Source organism: Strix uralensis, chromosome 15 (assembly GCF_047716275.1).
Source record: "Strix uralensis isolate ZFMK-TIS-50842 chromosome 15, bStrUra1, whole genome shotgun sequence".
In the NCBI taxonomy this organism is placed as follows: Eukaryota; Metazoa; Chordata; class Aves; order Strigiformes; family Strigidae; genus Strix; species Strix uralensis.
In genome coordinates this window covers 432,674-453,892 of record NC_133986.1, presented here as the reverse complement: position 1 = coordinate 453,892, position 21,219 = coordinate 432,674, and the positions used below count along the sequence as shown (strand labels likewise).

Genomic DNA, 21,219 nt, shown 5'->3' with positions numbered 1-21,219 from the left:
ATCAGTGTAATATAGATAATATAGACTTGTCTGTTATTAGGAAAAAAACTTTAAGATAAATGACTTAAAATCCTATTTAGAATACAACTCATGAGTATGTTTTTTAGAAAACAGACTCACAAGGATTGGTCTTCTAATTGATGATGGCATAGTATTGACTTACCAAATTCCTGCAGTATGGTTGTAAACTCTAGGGAAATTAATTTTGATGTCAAATTAATGATTGAAGTTTCATAGGAGTTACTATGAAAAATTTACTTAACATTTGTACTTTAACATTTCTGTTAAGTTTCATTGGTTTCCATGCAGCTTGTTAGACAACTACAGAATCCAATTAGATCGCAACTTGACCCTGAAGTGTAATATATTATGATAAATTTTTTAAAATTGCCCATTCACTGGAAACAAATATTTGGTCCTTTCAAAATATTTTTAACCATTATAGTCTCGATATACTAGGTGCAGTAGAAAGTCACCACAGAGCCAGTATGTGCATTAAATGTCATGGGTTAAACTAAAGATACAGAGAAAACAAATGAAGCAGTTACTTCTAAATTAGAACTGCATCATCTTGTAAAAAGTCATTGTTTATGCCAGTATCTCCAGGTGTCAGCTGAATTATTAATGTAAAATCATTCTTTCACAATAGCAGCATCTGGCAGATACACTCTCTGCTTCGAAGAAGATTGAGTTTATGACAGTGATGTCAGTGCAGGAAACTTTTCTTATTTTTTTCTGTATCTATTTGGTAATTTATTAAATATAATTAAACCAGAATGATTTTCTAGAGCTGACTTCTTTTAAGCTCAATAAGGAGCTGTGTTACAGCACCCTGTGTAAGAGGAGGTGACTGTGCTACTCCCATGGTAGATGTGTTCAGTTATTCCAGTGTTTGCAGGAGTAGCCTTTTAGTGATGACAAGCCCAGGACATTTTGGAGTACTGTATTTCTTATTTAAACTAAGTAAATATTGGTATATAATGGGATTACAAAACGAAAATGTATTGGAAAACTAAGGAAAGGTGATAGAAGTGTAAGATTATTAAATCATCTGGGAGATATTTAAGTTAATTGGGAACATGGTGATTTGGAAAAGAATTCTAAAATGCTGAGTTACTCTAATCATAATATTGGAAACACCTACTGGTCTACTCGAGTTTTAAATGTTCATATATTATGGAGAATAAGCATTTTAAAAGATGACGCAGTTGTAATTTTCAATGATACTGTCCCTATAGACTTATCTTTCTAGGTGGTATGTGTTGAAATTGTATAAAACATTGCTTCTAACTTACATGTAAATTTTGAGTATATCCCTTAAAATCAATTAATTAACTGAAATGGCACCAAAGAGTTATCAGAGATAAACCAGCTGTATTTAACCTCAGCGTAAGTGGTTACATTGCCTACTGTAATAAAAATGTCTTTTATGTTTAATTGCTTAAATTAATACAATTATTTTCTCCTATGTTATATTTCTAATTTATCACTTCAGACGTTGGAGCTGTATTTTATCAGGAGGTTTTTTTCCCTGATAGCTCAGCCATATTGTAAATTTTGCGGACTGCACTGCAGCTAAACAAATCATCAATAACAGCTTCACCTAGCTATGGCGTCTTTCCCATCTCCAGGTGTGCTGAAATCAGCCACAGCCATTAGAACACAGACAATAACAGTAACTACATTATTCATCGTTATCAAAGAAGAGTTCTAGATGATAGTTGTTTTCACTTAAAAAGTAAATTATATTATTATAACTTCTAGTTACTTGTAGTTCCAGAAATCTCAGAATTGGGATCATTCACAACACCTAGATCCATGACAGGATTTTAGTAGCAGCTTATTCTTGTAACTGTTCAAATGTGTTAAAGTAATTATTGGACCATAAGTAGACATTTAGGACCCTGTATAAGTCATGTCAAATAGCAGAATGTAGCCTTTCCTTCTCATAATATCTTAAAGAAGACTTCTAACAAGGAAAAAACATATACTAAAGTATTTGTATATTTGTGTCTGTGTGTCTAAATGCACACACATCTGCAGAGCTTTTTATATTTCAGCTCAAATGTCATTTTTGAACAGAATTTGTGTACTTGGATTATATTTTAATATATGTCAGAAAAAATATTTTTTATAAAGAGAACTAAAAAGTTGCTCTGTCTATGAAGTCTTGAATTTATTATAGAAAAAGTTTTGCTTAGCTTTATTCCTACGAAACAGTGCAGGAATGTGGTCATTTGTATCAGGGGAGAAGTGGGGATAAAGTAAGTGTGGATATATTGAACTGAGAAAGTATCTTAGCATTTTAAATGCCTAGCCACAAGCTAAGATTTAGATATGATAACAACAAATTCTTTAACTGAGGATAACAATTTAAGATGTTACATAGTTTTTACTGTTTTAAAAGAATAATGGCAAGAGACCTCCTCAGTATGGTGGGGATATTTTTGTACTATAATATTTTGGCACATATTTTGAAAAGGAAGAAATATGTGTAGACTAGCAAGTACTTCATAAATCAGGTGTTTCAGTGATGGTAGATGGAATATCATTTGCAGCATTACCTCTGTACATTTCTGCTAACGTTGGGATCTTAGCAACAGCAAGAAATCTGCTGCAAAACATTCTGATTAAAGTTTGGTTTCCAGCTACGCCCAGGAGTAGCATCTTTGCCTATGAAGTTACATGGTGCTTTAAGAGTTATCGTAAAAGATTTACATCCAGTTTGATTATTTAGAAGAATCCTGGAGTTTGTGTAATACTGCTTATTATACAGTACACCCTATCTGCTCTGAAACATTTTTTGTAGCATAGGCAATACATGAATTTAATTAGATCTGAAATATTTTTAGACAAAATGTAGAAGGATCTGTATGTACAGACAAGACAGTTGTGTATGGATGTATTTGTTGTCAGCATGCACGGGGGAATTATTTTGCTGTCTTATTTCACATTATTATTTCTTACATATCTATTTGTATTATACCTCAATATCCTCTTTTTTTCCTTTCTTTTCCTTTTTTTTTTTTTTTTTTTTTAGATTCATAACCAATACCCAACAGAGTTTGAGTTCAATCAATATTACCTGAAGTTTCTGGCTTTTCATCACATATCAAATCGATTTAAAACATTTCTTCTGGATTCAGACTATGAAAGACTAGAACATGGTATGTGTGATGTTTGATTATTGCATATTGGTTTTGTAGTCATGGGTATTTTTCTCGTCAATATTTGGTCTAAAAAATTTCTTCAGTTTGAGATGGTCCAATAATTGCATCGTGATGATGTAATGAATTCCATTTTAGGATTATAAAGCAAAACGGAGGTGAAGAACATGTAGAATTTTCTGAATTAGTGATTCCTGAGCCATGCCACTGATGGGACTAAGAGAAAGTGGAAGAAATTAGTGCCATGCCTCAGGGGTTTTTAGCAATTTACCCACATGGTTCAGTTTCCCCTACTAAATACCTTATTTTAACAGAAACAAAGTCCTTGGGAATCCTTCAGATTGCGTGAGGTTTCAGGAAAGGAAAGCCTTTTCATCTGTTGTCTCTCACTTTTCTCTTGCATTCTCTTCAGTGTTTCTCTTCAATATTTCCTTTTTATGCCATCTATCATGTGCAACCTTACTGGTTCCAAGATGTTATCTACTCTCAGAGCCCTCTTAATAAGACTGCACAATTACACTTGAGGCTGTTCTTGGAACTTGTTCACCAAGCAAAACACTTACGTGCTCTGAATTTCACTGCTTTGTGGGGTGGTTCTCGTGGCATATGGTCAATTTGAATGCTTTTCTTAAAAACTGTAGTACCTGTGGAACAGACTAAACTTGAGCAACCATTTCATTTTGACAAAAACTTAATTTTCATTATTAACCTTCATTTGACCAAAAGCAAGGAGTTGGAGTCAAATGACCTTCTGCTTCCTTCCAACCTGGGTTGTTACATGGTTCTACAGTTTGGGGAGGGTTGTTTATTCAGGGGTAAACTACCTTTCAAATAACATTTAATGCAATATAAAATCCTGTTTCCAGTAGTCTTTGGATAAACTGTATGTCCTTCCAAAGTAATTTTGGATAGCACAAATCTATGGCTAACTTCTTTACACTAGCCTGATCTGTTTTCCTCAAAATGAGTTAGCAAGTAATTTCAGGTGCAGCTGGTCCAGCAGATTGGAAGGGCTGGTCCCAGTAACCTTGGGTGGTGGGGGGCAGAATCAGTTAGCAGGGCTTGGTGGTCTGCTGAGTCAGCATAGCCACAGGCAGAAAGGGATATTCATAAATATACTCAAGTATTTCAGTAAATTTCAGAACAGGTTTATAAATACAATGCTACTGAATAGTTGTGGTTGCAAAGCACAGCGGGTGTTTTATCAAATACAGTCTCTTGCAGTGGCATTTGATAGTAGATTTTACTATACATTTAGCATGTGAAATTCCTTTTGGCTATGCTTTAGTGTTTGTTATGTATTATCATGAAGCTATTTTTGCTGCTATTATTTTCTCTAGGGACATTGTTTGAAGATAAAGGAGATAAACATGCCAAAAAAGGAATTTGTATTTGGGAATGTATTGAAAAGATGCACAAAAGGAGCCCTATTTTCTTCAATTACCTCTATGCCCCTGCTGAAATAGAGGTATGATTTTTTAATACCGGTGGTTTTGTTATTCTCAGTGATTCCTTGTGTACATTTTGATACTTTAATTGTTCTCAACTGAATTAAGCATTTGGTGGACAAAGTTCACCCACCTTGATTGACTGGAGCAGTGTCTCATAGGTTTATATTCTCAGTCATCTTAGTTATGGAAATGTCATTTAAAGGGCTAAATTCTGGAACATGTATTTATGCATCCCACTGAGGTAAATGAGAATCTTCATTTTATTTCATTTAACTATACGAATTATTATAAAAATTATCTTAAAGTTTGCACAGATTGTTTAAAAAAAATTCCATACTGTAAACCACAGTTAGTGGGGAAAGGAGTTCAGAGTCGTAAGGGGATACATTTTATAATGATCTGATTGAATCACATTATCTATATCACTGTCTCATATGATAATGGATGTCGACTAGATTGGACTGTGTCTTGAATAATTATATAAAATTCACAATTCACTCACCATTATAGAATTCTGCAGTAGCTGGGGAAGAAGCAGTCAAGATATCTCAGGAACTGCCAGAAAAGGGTGCTGTTCTTACTGTAGTTCTGGAGACAAGGCTCTTTTAAGATATTTCTGCCATCCACTGCTGCATAGATGTTCATTCCTGTGCTGGTCTCCCCTGCTTTGGCAGTGAGCTTCACCCTGATAAATCATTTGTCTGCATGTCTGTCCACTGCTGGTGACCAGAAAACATAATGACAGGACAGTCTCCACTGTCTCAGAGGCCATGGCACCACTGATATTTTTGCTGGTGTTTCTTGGTTTCCCTTTTTCCTCAAGTTGTTTCACCACATTGTATCTTAGCATACATAGCACCCAAATATGCTGTATAAACTGACCCCATTAAAAAAAATTTTTAAAATATTATTTGCTTTAAGGTATTTTGAGTCTGCATGAGATCATTATTGCAGTCAACAGTGCAGCCACCTTCAACCCACACACATGTGCACACACACTTCCCTAATAAAATGGTGGTGCAGGAGGGAGGAAGGAGAAAACAGAGGGTGCATTCAGTAGATTGAAAGTGCTTCAGCTGTCTTTGTTTTAGAGAAACGTCTGTTTTCTCTGTAGAACCATCACTGTGATGAATTTGGAGCTTGATGGGCTGCTTGTTCGTTGTATGTTCTATCCATTTTGCTGTAAGCAGTAGCCTGATCAGTAAGCAATTAGGAGTAGCTTTCAATATTTTGATAGTTTTCTTTCTTTTCTTTAGAAGAAACTATATTTCTTTATATGAAATGGTATCATAGTAGCAGAATTAGTCATAATAGCAGAATTAGTCATTATGACTGAGCATTACTCTTCAGACTTCAAAATTGCACGTTCACCTAAGGCAGTAATTCCCTTCAAGTAAGGTGCATGCCAACTGAAAGTCTTACCTTATTTTTTAAAAGAAAAAGAAACCAAAGCATTTTTAATACAAATTGATCTGTTTTAAACTACTCTGAAAGATCTACAGTTTCTGGCTGCCTACTTTATATTACTGTGTTTTTTCCAAGTGTCATGTCCACCTACATTATACAACCTGTCTCCTTTCTCTGATGGTAAAGGATCTTGGATTTTCTGCTGAGAAAAGCTGAAGGGGGATTGCTACCGAGTGCCTTTTGTATCTTTAACAGGAGGCACAAAGACTGTGAGAATAGCAACTATATATGCTGAATTAGAGATCTTGGTAGTCACATGGTTTAGTAGAAGGATAAAAATGAGCAGTATATTCCCAAAGCTAGTATTAGTTTTAGGTTTTGATCTGACTAAGCCGAGATCTTGCTGTGGAAATTATCAAACTATAGCACTAATCACAAGTGCAATATAATGTTTAGAACAAATATAAATATATAATATTGTTTAGAATAATCTAGAAAATGTAAGTATTGTATTGTAAGTCTGAAATTCCAAGGCGTCCTTTCTGTCATCATAATAAAACTATGTTTCAAATAGGCACTGAAACCAAATGTAAATATGTCCAGCCTCAAGAAGTGGGATTATTATGTTGAAGAGATTTTGGCTACAGGTCCTTCCTATGATTGGACCATGGTAACAGCAAAATGCAGTGTTTCAGAGGAAGCTGACCAAACAGATGGTTCACTCTCTCAGACCAAGAGGAAAATAGTATGGCCATGTTACGATGATGTTAAAAAAATACAGCCTGATGCCATCAGCAGCCTTTTAAATGTAAGTGCGTGTGTTACACAGAACACTAAGTTATCTTATGCTCATTAAATTCATATTTAGTTTTTATTTAAGTTATTGCCTTATAGATACACTGTTATTAAAACAATCGTGATAGATTGTCAAAACAGGTGTTTAGTAGAACTGACTGGTTGATGTAGAGATGTGGTGTCTGGTCTGGGAATCAATCAGACTTCCTGTAAAGCTTATGTTCTGAATGAAAGCTTTTCTGGGAGTACACTTCAATAGTAGTTAAAAATTATGAGAAAGCCAGTCATGGATTCAGTTTTTCACTGTTCTTTTTAAATAATAAGGTAGGTAGAGTAATAAATTTTTAGGTTGCCTTTTGTAAGAAATGCAGGAACTGTTCTTTTCATTTGGGCAAATGTTGAATCTAGCTTTCTTGTCCTCTTTCTACTCGGTTTAAAGTAGGTGTGTGGTAAAATGACAAAGACCCAGGTTTCCAGACAGATCAGAAGACAGAATCTGATGGTTGTTGATTTTAACAAGTGGGAAACAGATACACAAACATAAACTGAACATCTTGACCCAAATTTCTCAAAAAAGCTTTCCGTGATGGCTCTTATGTTTACTAGGACCAAACTGGTAAATTTAGATTCTTCAGAATATTTTGGTACTTGAAATAGATGCTTGATTTTGGCTTTTGTTTGGGCTCATGTAGGCAGTTTAGGTTTTGTCCTTTCTTTATTAGAAGATGAAAAAGGATCCTATTATTGTGATAATGGTTGTAGTTATTTAGAATTGTGTAAAATCTGTATTTTCTTAAATGTGTGTTGGTTGATTATAATTGACGGTCCTAATATTTAGATTATCATCTTGATTCATAGAGCAGGAAAACAGCAAGGACACTCTGCTTCCTGGAGTTATTGTTTCAAGCCACATGCATATTCAGATACACATCACCATGTACAGCTTTTTATTTTGAACACTATGGGATTATGGAGCCAAATATTGGAGTGCTTGGAAAATTGGGATATGCTGTGTGTCCCCTAACTGCCTTGAATCAAAGATGATTTTTAGCAGTCTTAAGGCAGGAAGTTTTTGACTGGATTTGAGTCCTTGAGGACAGACTTGCTTTTGCTAGAAAGTTTGGTTTATTCCGGCACATTCCTCAATTTTCTTTTGGTCCATTCCTTCCAATCATAATTGATCAAACATGGGAACAATGCCCAATTTAAAATAAAATAATAATCATCACTTGTAAAACTCCCCTTGATTCAAAATAAGATAGCCAGAACTTCTCAGAGCTTGTAACTTCACAAATGCAAAGAAAGAGCAGTCTCTCAGCAGGGGTCATATCAGGGATTCTTTAGCAAAAAACCACAGAGCTTTCATATCAGGTAACTAAAGGCCAGAAGTACATCAGGAATATAGCAACAGTGTTGTTTTGTGTTTCTTTCTGAGGTAGATGCCAAACTCTCCATATCCACAACTGTGAGAAACTGCCATGTAACAGGGAAATTAGCCATATTATATTCTAAAGATATGTGGGTCAGGTTTTATAGACTTTTGAATGTTATTTGTGAATTAGATTATAATAATAAAAGATAGCAGTGGAGAAGAACATGTGGAAAACTTTGAAGAGGTGGTTTAAAGGTTACAAAAATATTCTAAGTTTCAAAAGCAAAGTGAACCTTCTTTTAAAACAAGTTGTTAATTTAGGGCTATTGCTGATGCAGGAGAAAGTCCCCTCTTTAATGTTAAATCAATTGCGGATGTGTTGGTATCCAAAAAATGTTTGAACTGAGACTATATTTGCCAATGGTAAATTACTAGGGAAGATTGATTCTCCCTTAGTTTATAATGATAAGCCCAAATTTGTTTGTTTTAAAGATATTGTTCAGTCGAAAACTAGGTAGTGCTCTTCAGGATGTAAAGCTGAAACAGAGAGTTTATTGGGTGTCTTAATTCAGAATTTTCCTGGGTAGAATGTGGTGCTTTTCTGTTAAGAGCAAAAAGTGTAATTTTTAGCAGTAAATGTTCTAGTGTATATTTTGGGTACATAACAATCTGCCTCTAACCAGATGTGCGTGATGACTCTATGGTTTCCACAAATCCTTATGACTTTTAGGAAGTTAACCAATTTGCACATTTCATTCGTTTCATCCTGCATGAAGCCTTGTAAAGATTGCAGAAGATAAAATGCATTTTAAAATACAGATTTGTATACAAAACTTCTCAATTCACTTCTCCCACATCAGAGGCAGCCAACAAATAAAAGCTAGGTTGTTCAAACCTTAAATTCTTAGAAGTGTACTTTGGAGATATAAATGTTCAAAAGCAGATCCAAACAGAGGTGCTTCCCTTTAAGACCATTTTCTGATGGCCTTTCTGCATGATAGAAGTTAGGAACGAGGTACCAACAGTAAGAGTAGCTACCCATCCATTTTTTAAAGAAAATGAAGGGTAATTGTGAAACAGCACACCTATGCCTCTGTTTCCTCTTTCAGAAATCGGTTGCAAATACTTTTAGAATAATTTCTCCATTAAAAAAAGGTAGATTTCTCCATAAAACTGAAGAACAACTAATTTGACAGGAAATTTGAGGTTCCTGCTCTTTTTTTTTTTTTTTATAAGCACTTGCTTTCCCTTGCTAGTTAAATTCAATAAAATAATACCACAGTGTAGCATATCCAAGAGCTATGTCTTCAGTACAGGCTAAAGTGCTGGGTTACATGTTTCCCATAAAGACTAGCTCTTCAAATGATCCATGAGCTGCTAACTTTTCCGAGTGATGTTCAACAAAGGGAAGTGCAAAGTCCTGCACCTGGGGAGGAACAACCCCATGCACCAATGTATGCTGGGAGCACCCAGCTGGAAAACAGCTTTGCAGAAAGGGCCTAGGGAGTCCTGGGGAACAGCAAACTGACCATGAGCCAACAACATGCCCTTGCAGCAATGATGGCTAGTGGTATCCTGGCTTGGATTAGGAGTGTTGCCTAATCCAGGAGGTTGGGGGCGGTGATCCTTTCCCTCTATTCAGCCCTGCTAAGGCTAAATCTGGAGTACTAGGCCCAGTTCTGGGCTCCCTGGTACAGGAGAGAGATGGGGCTACTGGAGAGAGTCCAGCAAATGGCCACAATGATAATTAAATGATTGAAGCATCTCTCTTATGAGAAAAGTCTGAGAGCTGGGACTGTTTAGCCTGCAGATGAGAAGGCTCAGGGGGAAATTATCAGTGTATCTGTATATCTGAAGAGTAGGTGTAAAGAAGATGGAGCTTCTCTCTTTGTTGGTGCCCCGTGACAGGACCAGAGGCAATGGTCACAAAGTGAAGCAGAGGAAGTTCCATCTGAACATCAGGAAACGGTTTTTCATTGTGAGGGTGACTGAGTGCTGGCATAGGTTGCCCGGAGAGGTTGTAGAGTTTCCATCCTTGGAGATACTCAAAAGCCATCTGGCCACAGTCCTGGGCAACTGACTTCAGGTGGCCCTGCTGCAGCAGGGGGATTGGACCAGATGATCTCCAGAGGTCACTTCCATCCTCAACCATTCTGTGATGTATGCCTGGTTGCTGGTTATATTAGAGGTAGTAATCTACCTATATTTCAGTGAAAATGCAAATCAAAATCCCTGAGGGCAGACACATCTCCACTGTTTCCCACTAATTTGCTAACGTTCCTAGAAAGGAAATGTATTCAGTCCCCTTAATTCACTGGGAGTGGCTCAGATTCCAGTACTTTCAAGAACTGTGAGAGATAAACCTACATGTCCTATTCTTACATATCAGCAGTTACATCACTTAACATTAGATGGTGTTGCTCAGAGGTTGGCAAACTCAAACACTTCAGGATGCCAGTCACCCAGATTAACTCTGCCATAAATATAAAAACTGTAAAAAACTGAAGCAAAATAATAAAAATAGAACTTATGATTGCGAGCTGGTTTATAAATTTGGGTTATGTGCCAAAAAGACTGATCCATCGAAGTGGACCCTGAACCAAAAAGTTTACTCCAAATATTGCACAACTAGTCATATACAACTTGTGGCACACACAAGTGATCACTTGACAGAGGCAGCAGTTCAGTCACTGGGTACATATTCAGCAGTTTTGCATTTGTAGTCAAAGTCTCAGAAGCCTTCTAGTCCAAGAGTTGAAGAGAAAATACTGACAAGGAAGGGCTTCCAAAACAGGGTGCTCTGTTAAAGACACTTTGCTACTGTAGGACTTTGCCCAGATTATTTTTTGTGTGCACAAACACACCGTGGATACAAAAGAGGTGATTAGTCTCCACAGTTCTGGACTGTCTGCAGAGTTAACTCCTGTCAGTACCATTCAAATATTACAAAGCAGATTACTTAGCAGATACATCTTTTGAAAGGCACAATAATGCTAACTGCTTGTAATTACTGATTTCAGGAAACTGATATTCATACAGTTGTATTTGTTATAACCTTTCTTTTTATACATATTGACTTCCACTCCTGTAAGTCTAGGCAACAGGAGATGAACCAGAAAGATTAAGGAATTTTTCTTTCAAGGAAATGCAACTATTCATAGTCCATTCCACACATGGAAGGAAAAAAATCTGACGTTTTCAGTAAAATTTAAAACTGAAGGGTAAGAGTAAATCTTAGTGATTTACTGCCATGTAAGTTTTTTACATAGGGTTTGTTAAAGGACAATTTATTCCTAACTTTTCAAGTTATATATAGGAGATTGTTGAAAGTTTTTCATTTTAAGTTCTGGAAGCGCTACTCATTGTGGAGCCAAAAAAGAAAGAATGTGACCCAGTTGCCAAGTAACAAGTTTCAGTTACTTTCAGATTCTGCAGAGAAAGATTCATACTCAGCAGTCAAGACTAGGGCAGAAAGAGAATGAGCAGATTAAAACCTGACTAACTTTAAGTACTAAAGAGCTTGTATCCTTTTGCAGCAATTTGGAAAGCCTTTTACGTAAAAAGTCTGTGGTAACTTGATTCAGTCATATGTATCCATCAGGAAGTGTTTTACATTCAGCACTTTGAAAGAGGAACAAGTAATCTAGAGAAGCCTTTAGTCTGGCTTGTCTTCACCATTCCTTATTTTTGTATCTACCTATGAAGAAACTATTCTGGTTTTATTTCTTGTCAGGAAGAGTGTCCCATAATATTTAATGTATATGTGGCTTTCAACTACCTTCAGTATTTAAAACTTTTGATTTGATTCTTGCTGTTAAGCCAGATTTCTTATATTTAGTTATACTTTTGAGTTTTCTAATATACCTTCAGCAAGGAAGAGTTAGTAGAAATATTTTGTTCCTGTTATACTGTCAAATACTGGCTTTTTTATTTTCACTTCCCAGTTCAAAGTTTAGTTCAGGAATTAATTTCCCAGTCAAAATGTTTTCTTACCTTAAAAATATAGTCATTTTCTGTAAGTCTTTTAATCAACAACAATTTCCTGAAGAAACTCTCATTCTAAGAGACCAGTAAGAGTTGGAGGATATTATGAAATCTATTTTAATTATTTGGTATAGTAGAAGTAAATAAAGTCTTTAAAGACTTACTGTCTCTACTTTGACAATAAATGTCTTGGGTTTTACTTGGCTTTCATATAGCATGGGAATTCTCTGTTCTATGGCAATTTTTTCTTCCATCAGCAATTCTTAATTGGATTTGCAAATTTGAGTTTTTAATTTGATTTCATTAAGAATCAGATTTTCATAACAATATAGTTGTTGAAAGAAAACATATAGAAAGAAAGCATGGCAAAGAATATGGACCATACCTCAAGGTAATGACAAGTGTATCCATGAGTGTTCACAAGTAAATATAAACTAATGAAATTGCCTCTTTTTACTTAACTTTGCATGTACTGTCTTATTAACAGGAAATAACCCTAACTGGAGGTTATCAACATAGCTCATATTCCCAAGTTCCACAACAAGAACATGTTGTTACAGTTTAGCATCCAAATTGAATAAATCTTTCTGTTTCATTTCCTTCTTTTATTACAGCTTTGTATCACATTTTATAAACCAGGGTAAATGTTAATATTGGCAATGTACAATGCTGGTGTCACAGCACAGGATTTCTTCTTTGTAAATATTTTTATAAAATATAGCCTATCTTATCATTGTTGTGTTTCTATTATGGCAAGTGGTGTTGAATTTTGAATGTTCAGGAGAACTGGCAGAGAATTGCCAGCATAATGGCTCCTCCAACCTGTGACAGGCAAGAACAGCATGGCTGATGCTGCACTTGGTTGCCTTTGACTCCTGAGTCTGGTTGATTTCATTTGATAGCTGGTTTGACACAGGTTTTTGTACTTCACTGGGCAACATGGCCTAAAAGTTCCCTGTGTAAAAATATTGACTAAAAAATGGTTGTATAACAATGATTGTCAGGAAGTGATCAGTTAGAAATGTTTATCCTTAAGAAAACCCTTGTTATTTGTTTCAGGAAATCGAAAGATTGGAAAGTAAATTAAATCAGAGCTCAGAAAGGTGGCAGATCTTGTGGGAAAGAGTCAAAATTAATCTAAAGGATGACACCAGACAAGACAATGTAAGTAGTAAAAGAGTTCATCCAATAGAATAATTCCACTCCTGCTATATAGGCTACCTGGGGCACTGACAAAATCACTGTATTTCTTGGAGTAAAATACTGCTTTTGAAAAATTGAATATGTTGTTCTAACCCATGATACTGGTTCTGTATTTCTACATGTAGAAAACGGTATTTATACTTGTCCTATCCCTTTGTGCTATAAGGGATTCCTTTTCCAGAGTAGATCATGGCATGCAGACAAAATGAGCATGAGCATTTTACTAATACACACATATATGACTTGATATATTTAAAAGGTGCTTGAAGTACAAAAAAAAATCGGTGCCTGAAAGTAGCCAGAGGGCATCACAGAGTTTCATAGATGCATAAAGCTATTTCCACGTCTAAATGGAATTTTGGAATTGTAGATCCTAGTAAAGGTAGGAAGTGTTCACGCTTGCGTTTCCAATTCCTGACAGCAGTAGAAAGAATAGCTGACAATATAAATGTTTTCTAAGTCAAAGGCTGCCTCTTTGCTATCTACATGCACTAGAAAGAATGTTAGATACTGCTTTTTGTGAGCTTTCCCTGTAAACTTGGCACAGTGAGTTACCAGCTCAAGACTACCCTAACTCTTCAGCTTCATGTGCTTGTTCAGATTTGCCAGCCTCCACACAATGGTTAGTCTGTAGCACCACTCTATTATTTGCCCTTTGCTCTCAGGAAAGCAATATGCTTTATGTCGTCAGAGTCATTCAAGTTCACTTTATACTCTAGACAAATTCAAGATGAAAAATGTTTTCTCTTAGCAAAGCAAAGGATCTTTTTATTAAATTGGAAGCAGAAAAGAAAATGCAAATAGCTAAGGGTCAACCCCAAAAAACTCTATCTCTAGGATGCTGTCATTTAGATTAAGGCTAAATTCAGGATCTCTCTTGTTCCAGGTTATTGAGATTCTACTAAAATGATTTGGAACTATAAGGTAGCTCTTGGAAACTGCACTCTTTTTTCCCCCTTCCCCTTCCCCCTCAATGAAATTAGGGACATTTATTGTATCCAAATATCTGTCTAGTTCTAGATGCTTTTGAGAAAGCAAGGGAAACGTTGTTCAAGATTATGTCACTGAAATATACACAGCTTTTCTAAAATACTGATTTCTCACACCATGTGAACCCTTCTGTTTAAGAAATGCATTGAATTGCCATCCCTCTGACTTCTTTTCTGAGACAGCACTGACTTCTATTATGAAGACTTTTTTGGCCTCATGGCAGTTCACAACTTAAGTTTTATACCATGTATTATCAGTATAATGTTGAGACAGTCTCATAATGCAAGACACATTGCGTTACCTTTTTTCTTTTATTTTCATCTTTTTTAGCTCCGGAAACATCCTTCTGGCTCCTCAGGGATGATGTCAGCTAATCTACATTCCTATCAAAAGAGATCTTTGTTGGAAATACCTGACAGTGGGCTGGGTGAGGAACAGAGTGCAAGCGTTTCTCCCTCTAATGGAGTAGACAGAAGAACAACTACACTATACAATCACTTCACATCAAAGACTGATGAAAATAGGTAAACTGAATAATCATAGAGTATTTGTGAACCTTGTATTAGATTGGTACAAGTCTCTGCCTTAGGGAAAAAAAACCTTAAATCTTCATATGCACAGAATGGTTTGTAACCACTTTATTCGTTCTTTGTGGCTTTGATTACATTTAGTTGTCTCAGTGGGTGGGCCTCTTATCTCCTAGCAGTATCTTTCAATCTTCCCCTTTATATGCCCAAACTAATCGTAGCTGCACATTTAATGCATCCAAAGTACTGAAACGGTGTTTATCAGTGTATCACAGTTGTGAATAACTAAACTATTGGTTTAAAACCAATTTGTTTTACTGCAGTAAAATAATTGTTTGAATCTATATGTAGTCATTTTGGGGCTTTTATGTATCACCACTATTCATATTATGGAATCACGTGCCATTTGTATTTTCTGTACCTTTCAGATCTTTTGAAGGTACGCTATACAAAAGAGGAGCTTTATTAAAAGGTTGGAAACCTCGCTGGTTTGTGCTGGATGTGACGAAACACCAGGTAAAACCTTTTCAGATAATGGATTTTTTTATGACTAGTTTGCTGCTTTTTTATTTACTGGGTTTGTATGGATTGATTTTTACAAATAATACTGATAATGATTATTTTCAGATGCGATGAAACCCACTTTAGAGAGTTAAAACTCCCTTCGTTTTCCCACTATGCAATGTGTGTGTTAATCATTATCGACCATATATATCTATCTTTATCTTGTGTATCTTGTAGTTGCTACAGCATTCTCACTGGACAGAGGGTTTTTTAGTATTTTGGGGTTTTTTTAAAACAGTGATAACTGTTTAGCCTATAATCATAAAAGACTTCTTGGACTGGAAGTCATGCATTATTGTTTAGGCCCAAATATTTTTTTGCCTGCTTCATACCTCTGGAAAAAAAAGCCAGGTAGTGCCTGAGGACATTTTCTGGCATTGTGGTATACAAGCAATGCAAGCAATTTTTTTTAAAACATTGCTAACTCTAGAATGTCATTAAGCAGTTAAGTGGTGAGCATAATTTGCCCTTTAATATGACCTCTTTAGTTTACCAAAAGAACTAAAAACTCTTTCTGAATTAGAGTGTGAAAAACTTTGAAGGTATTTGCTAGAGCTCAACTGGGATGCAGAGAGCTAATATGGTTACTGATAGCAAGTTTAATTCAGGCATTCATGTTGAAACTGTAGTAGTTATTGTATGCTCAGTGTGTATTTAACAGCCTCTTTGTTCCTCAAGCACTTTGCCATAAGCATTTTTATTTGCAAATGAAAGGGCATTATATACTCTGGAAAATCATAGTCTGAATTGCTTCAGCAGAAAAATCCATTTATCTCACTTGACTTTTTAGTGTTTTTCTGTAACCTGTATTTGAGAAAGCTGACCTGGAATCTCTGTATGAAAGTCTTTTCAAATATGGGGAACAGGATCACAGATCGCTCTGAAATGAGTTTGAATTTTGTAACTTACTTAAAATGTCTTAAAATTTAATCTCAATTCTGTCTTCCTAAAAGTTCTGAAATGCCGAGTTCCTGATTGAACAATAATTTAAGGTGCTATATACAGAAGTATTTTAGATGAGTCCTAGTGATGTAAATTTAGTGGCAAAATTATTCATAAATATTCTGACAAATCATTGTACATCAAGAAGCACTGAAAACAGAGGAGATCTGTTGTATTTTACCCAATTTGCAATGTATGCCAGAATTCTGCAGTGGAAATTTGTGGTCTCATGTACTTTAAATAATGTTGGGTCATTAGGCAGTAATCTTCATTAAGACAAATATTCCACACTGTGGATTGTAATCTCTGATACTCATGTATGCTTTTGTTTAAAAAATATTAATTTATTGTAATCAATACACTTCAAAATATGTAATACAGGCAAAGACAGTCATCTTATAGAAATCCTCAATTAGCATTTTTAATTAGCCTGGTAAAATACCAACAAATGCACTGATTTGCTGATTATAATTATTATTCCTGAAATACAGGAGAAGAGGTTCATTTTGCAGAAGAAAAAAATGCTTTCACATTTTTTGTTTAACCAAATATCCTCCTGAGTATCATAGATGTAGGAGTAATACCTGTCAATCTTAGTTGGAATTCTGTTGTTCAACCTTTGCTGTGAAGATTTGCTTTACTATTTTGCATTTGTTTATGAGATTTTTTTTTTTTTTTTTAATTAAGTATCAGATTTTTCTCCTCTGGAACTTTTTTGCATATTAAAACTCAGTTTACAGAGTGGTTAACATTCATATCACAGTATCTTTGCAAGGAGAAAAAAAAAAAAAGCAAGCTTCATTCAACCGCGAAGTGCAGTATAGGAAAATGTGAGTTTTCTACATAGTTTATAATTATCTAAAATTATACTTAAAGTTTTGCTGATCATTTTAAATTCTTGAAATATAAAGAATAAGTGTTCTGTTAACTCCTTGGTGAAGTAAAGCTTTTGTGTTAGTTTCAATGTAATGAACAGTGAAGAGGTGGTTTCTGTTAGAAAAACTGATGAGGAATGCTGAATCCCACAGACCAGGTTCTACTTTCATCCTTCACACGTCCTCTGCCCAGAAGCAATGCACAACTATTTGAAGCTTCTCTGCTCTGAAACTCTGGTGACAAAATGCTTCTCTGCCAACTCCATGTCCACACAGGAGCAGATGTTAGAGACTTGGATGTTACCCAGAAATGTCAAATAGAGGACTGGCCAGTTAAGGGCTATCACATGTCCTACCATTTTGTATATACTAAATCTATGGTTTCTGTCAGTGGTGTCTTAGAAATTTCCCATGTCTGATGTCCTCGGATCCTAATAATATTTGTTCCTCCCACCCTTACCACACCATGCCCCCAGGTTGTGTCCAGGAAAAGGGAAGAAGTAGTGAAAGGTCTATCTAAATAGCATATTTGGATTTTTTTTTCTCTCATGGTCTAGCTGCGATACTATGATTCTGGTGAGGATACAAGCTGTAAGGGACACATAGACCTTGCAGAAGTAGAAACTGTGATTCCTGCTTCTCCAACAATTGGAGCCCCAAAACATGCAAGTGAAAAAGCATTTTTTGATGTAAGTATATCTGGTCTTTACATGATCTTTACGTAAAACTTCATCTTGATATGTTTAACCTACTACTTTCAGTCCTGCTGGAAGGTGTGAACTAGGAAGGAGCTGTCATGCCAACTCAAGACAAAAAGTATTTACACAGCTAGCATCTGGACCTCACTCCCAACAGCAGAAGTTCAAAAAATGTTACATTTAGACCCAACTAGTACACTGAGTATTACAGTTTAAAGTAGAGTTTGAAAGTTTTTTTCTATTTTGTGTGCCTAATTGTCTGTGTTCATGTTCTTATTTTTCTTTTGCAGTTGAAGACAAATAAACGTGTATATAATTTTTGTGCCCAAGATGCACAGAGTGCTCAGCAATGGATGGATAGGATCCAGAGTTGCATTTCAGATGCTTAGAAAGGAAAAACGTTCCACAATAAAGACATGTTTAAAGCATCTCTTTCTGCAAGAAGCTAAGTTCTGAAATGTTACTGACAGACAACCAGCCTGCCTTACATTTCAGCTATAGAAGTTCATGCTAAAGTTCCTTTTCTGTTTAATAATTATAACCACTGTAACTGCTACTTTTTTCTGCAGGGAGGACTTTGAAAAATAATAATCCATCTATCCTGAATTTCCACTTTCTTCAGTACAATTCCTAGCTATAAAAGTGGGCTGTATTTGCACTATCATCTAATCCTGGTTTTCTCATTTCAGAGCTATTCTGATAGGAAACCTGTCCAAAGGAAACTGTAGAAGTTTTCCCTCCAACAGGAAGTGTATTTTCACTTTATTTATATTTTTAAGCAGAATCCTATTTCCAAACTAGTCATGAATATGAGGGAACATGTCTACAATTCCTAAAAATAAATAAATAAATCAAGCTTTTGATTCCAGTGACATATATATCAGGTTGCCAACGTTTATAGACAGTTGATATTTTTAAAGACCAGAAAGTGAAATTGCCCAATGCCAGACTTTCAGGTGTCTTCTAAATGTGCAGGTCATTCTCTAATCTTGTGCTCTACTGAGTGCTTCTGCAATGTTGTGATGGAATTTCAAATTCTAGGTATTATCTGAAGATCATAGCACTTTTACTTTAGATTCTGTTTGCAATTACAGTGGGATAAATGAAAGAAAACTGGCCAACACTATACAGGAGAAATGGAAAACAACAAACTAGGAATTCAGTAGAAGAAAGATCTCTTATGTGTGAGTTGTTTATGTTAATTTATATGCTGTTCTGCTCACTGTAAAATAAAAAATAACAAACATGATAATGCACTAAACAATGAAGCAAGCACTTGCACTGAAATCTTTAAAATGCAGACATTTTGCAGGACAGAGGTAAGTTATTTATAGCGGAACAATACTAGCTAGTTAACAACATTTACAGATATTAAATATGTACATAATCAGGTTTGATGTGTCGTGATTTGATACTTTTTAAACATTTTTTGCACATGAATTGGAAGACTGTTTATAGATTTTTACATTTGATAAAATTGTGTTTGTTCAGCTTAAAATCCTGGCAAAACATTTTTAATAGCCCCAAATTAGTAGAAATATTACAGTCTACAAACAGTGATGACTTTGAGTAGAATATGTGGGTAATTAAGCCATTGTTTTTATTTTGAAATGTTAATATGTTAAATAGCACACTAATATTACAAAAGTTTGTATATATGATTCACTATTTTCTCATTTTTCCAGACGTTCTGCTTGTAATTTAATGTCATCCTAACCAAACTGACTATACTTATAAGATTTTTTCAGTTATTAAATTGTTTGTGGGTTTTTTTAATAACTAATGTATTTTGTCAAAAAGGAACATAAATTTCTCACCACACACAATAGAAAATGCAGCTGTTTTTAATGCATTTGCAATTTCAAAACAAAAACATGAAGGATTTTTCTAGCATTTTTCAATTGACAGATTTCCACCTGTGACAATGGTGTTTGCACATTTGTATTTTTCTTTGTATATGAAGTACTTTTATATGTACTTTGTAAAATACTGATCCTGTTCTTAGGTTATATGAAAATATACATACCACTGCTTATTTTGTAATTAGTTAATTTTAACTCTTGTATGTTATGTGATATATGTATGCTAACCATCTTGTAATAAATACACTTCTTAAGGAAAAGTAAAACCTTTCCTTTTACTGTAAAAGAGAAAAAAAGCAAGGCCCACATGTTGAAATATTTCCACAGGCACAAGACAAATCCTTATTTACTCTGTATTGTGGGTGTATTAAAAAACCTATGTGGTCTTTTGTATACTTGTAAATATTCTTACATAAAAGTTGCACTTGAGCATCCTTAACTCAAACACTTGTCAACAGTAACACTAAAGACTAAAGAAATCAGAATTTAAAGCAAAATTATCATTCTAACAAGTCTCAATGTATAGCCTTTACTGAAAGGCTAAATACGTGTAATGTTCATACTAAGTCATTGAATAATGATGTTAAATATATTTTTAAAAAACAATCCGATATGGTATCACAACATAAATGAACTGCGTACTTTCACCCTGAAATGTATCTCACTCATTTATACCACTTTATGCAAAAATTATCTAGTTCATAAGAAGTAAAATACAAAAAATGACAAGGTCTTACTTGAGAATGTGCATCTAAACTGAATTACTGAGTGTAGTGTGGGATAGCAGAGTTAAAATGGAAAGGGAATGTGTGATGGAGGTAGGGGACCTGTGACAATTCCTGGATGCTGTGGTGCTTAGGTTTGCATATTGAGCTTGGCATGGATGCTAATGTTGCCTTAAATGTTGATCTCAATTTTTAGTGTATGTATTGATGGAAAATGGACTTGAGCAACTTAACTTAAAAATATCCAAATAAAAGCTGAAATGAGATATATGATATCTGTGGTGTTTATATAAGGAATATACAAAGGAATGGTAGGCATAGCTCTTGGTGTGAATACACAAAGTTGCTGTGTCCCTGCTGGTCTCTTCTATACAAAATGAAGATTCAAACAGAGACTTAGGAAAATGTGGAGAAGTTAGCATAGTATAAATACAGGGTTTGTCAGTGTGTTTGAGCTGTGGCAGCAGAAGTAGAGAATTAGGAACAGAGAATTTGCTTGGGAAAAATTCTGTGTATGAAGGGATCTATCTTCATATTATATGAAAATTTTCCAGAAAAAGGAACCCATCCAGGACTTGGGGATGAGATAAAAATGTGCTCCCTCTGGTGTGTCATATCACTATTCCCATACTGTGTATCGTAACATTCCTACTGTAG

At 35.1% G+C, this 21,219-nt stretch overlaps 1 protein-coding gene across 7 annotated transcripts in view; it reads left to right on the top strand.

The window, feature by feature from the left end:
• SBF2 (SET binding factor 2) overlaps positions 1–20,828 on the top strand; it is a 302,250-nt gene extending 281,422 nt beyond the window's left edge. For all 7 annotated transcript variants that reach the window (XM_074884270.1, XM_074884274.1, XM_074884273.1 and 4 more), the window contains 8 exons: positions 3,041–3,167; positions 4,508–4,635; positions 6,600–6,833; positions 13,236–13,340; positions 14,700–14,893; positions 15,325–15,412; positions 17,835–17,966; positions 18,266–20,828. In XM_074884270.1, the coding sequence (XP_074740371.1) occupies positions 3,041–3,167; positions 4,508–4,635; positions 6,600–6,833; positions 13,236–13,340; positions 14,700–14,893; positions 15,325–15,412; positions 17,835–17,966; positions 18,266–18,364 (1,107 nt within the window). In that variant the 3' untranslated portion in view covers positions 18,365–20,828. The remainder of the gene's footprint in view (positions 1–3,040; positions 3,168–4,507; positions 4,636–6,599; positions 6,834–13,235; positions 13,341–14,699; positions 14,894–15,324; positions 15,413–17,834; positions 17,967–18,265) is intronic.
• Positions 20,829–21,219: the final 391 nt, after the last annotated feature.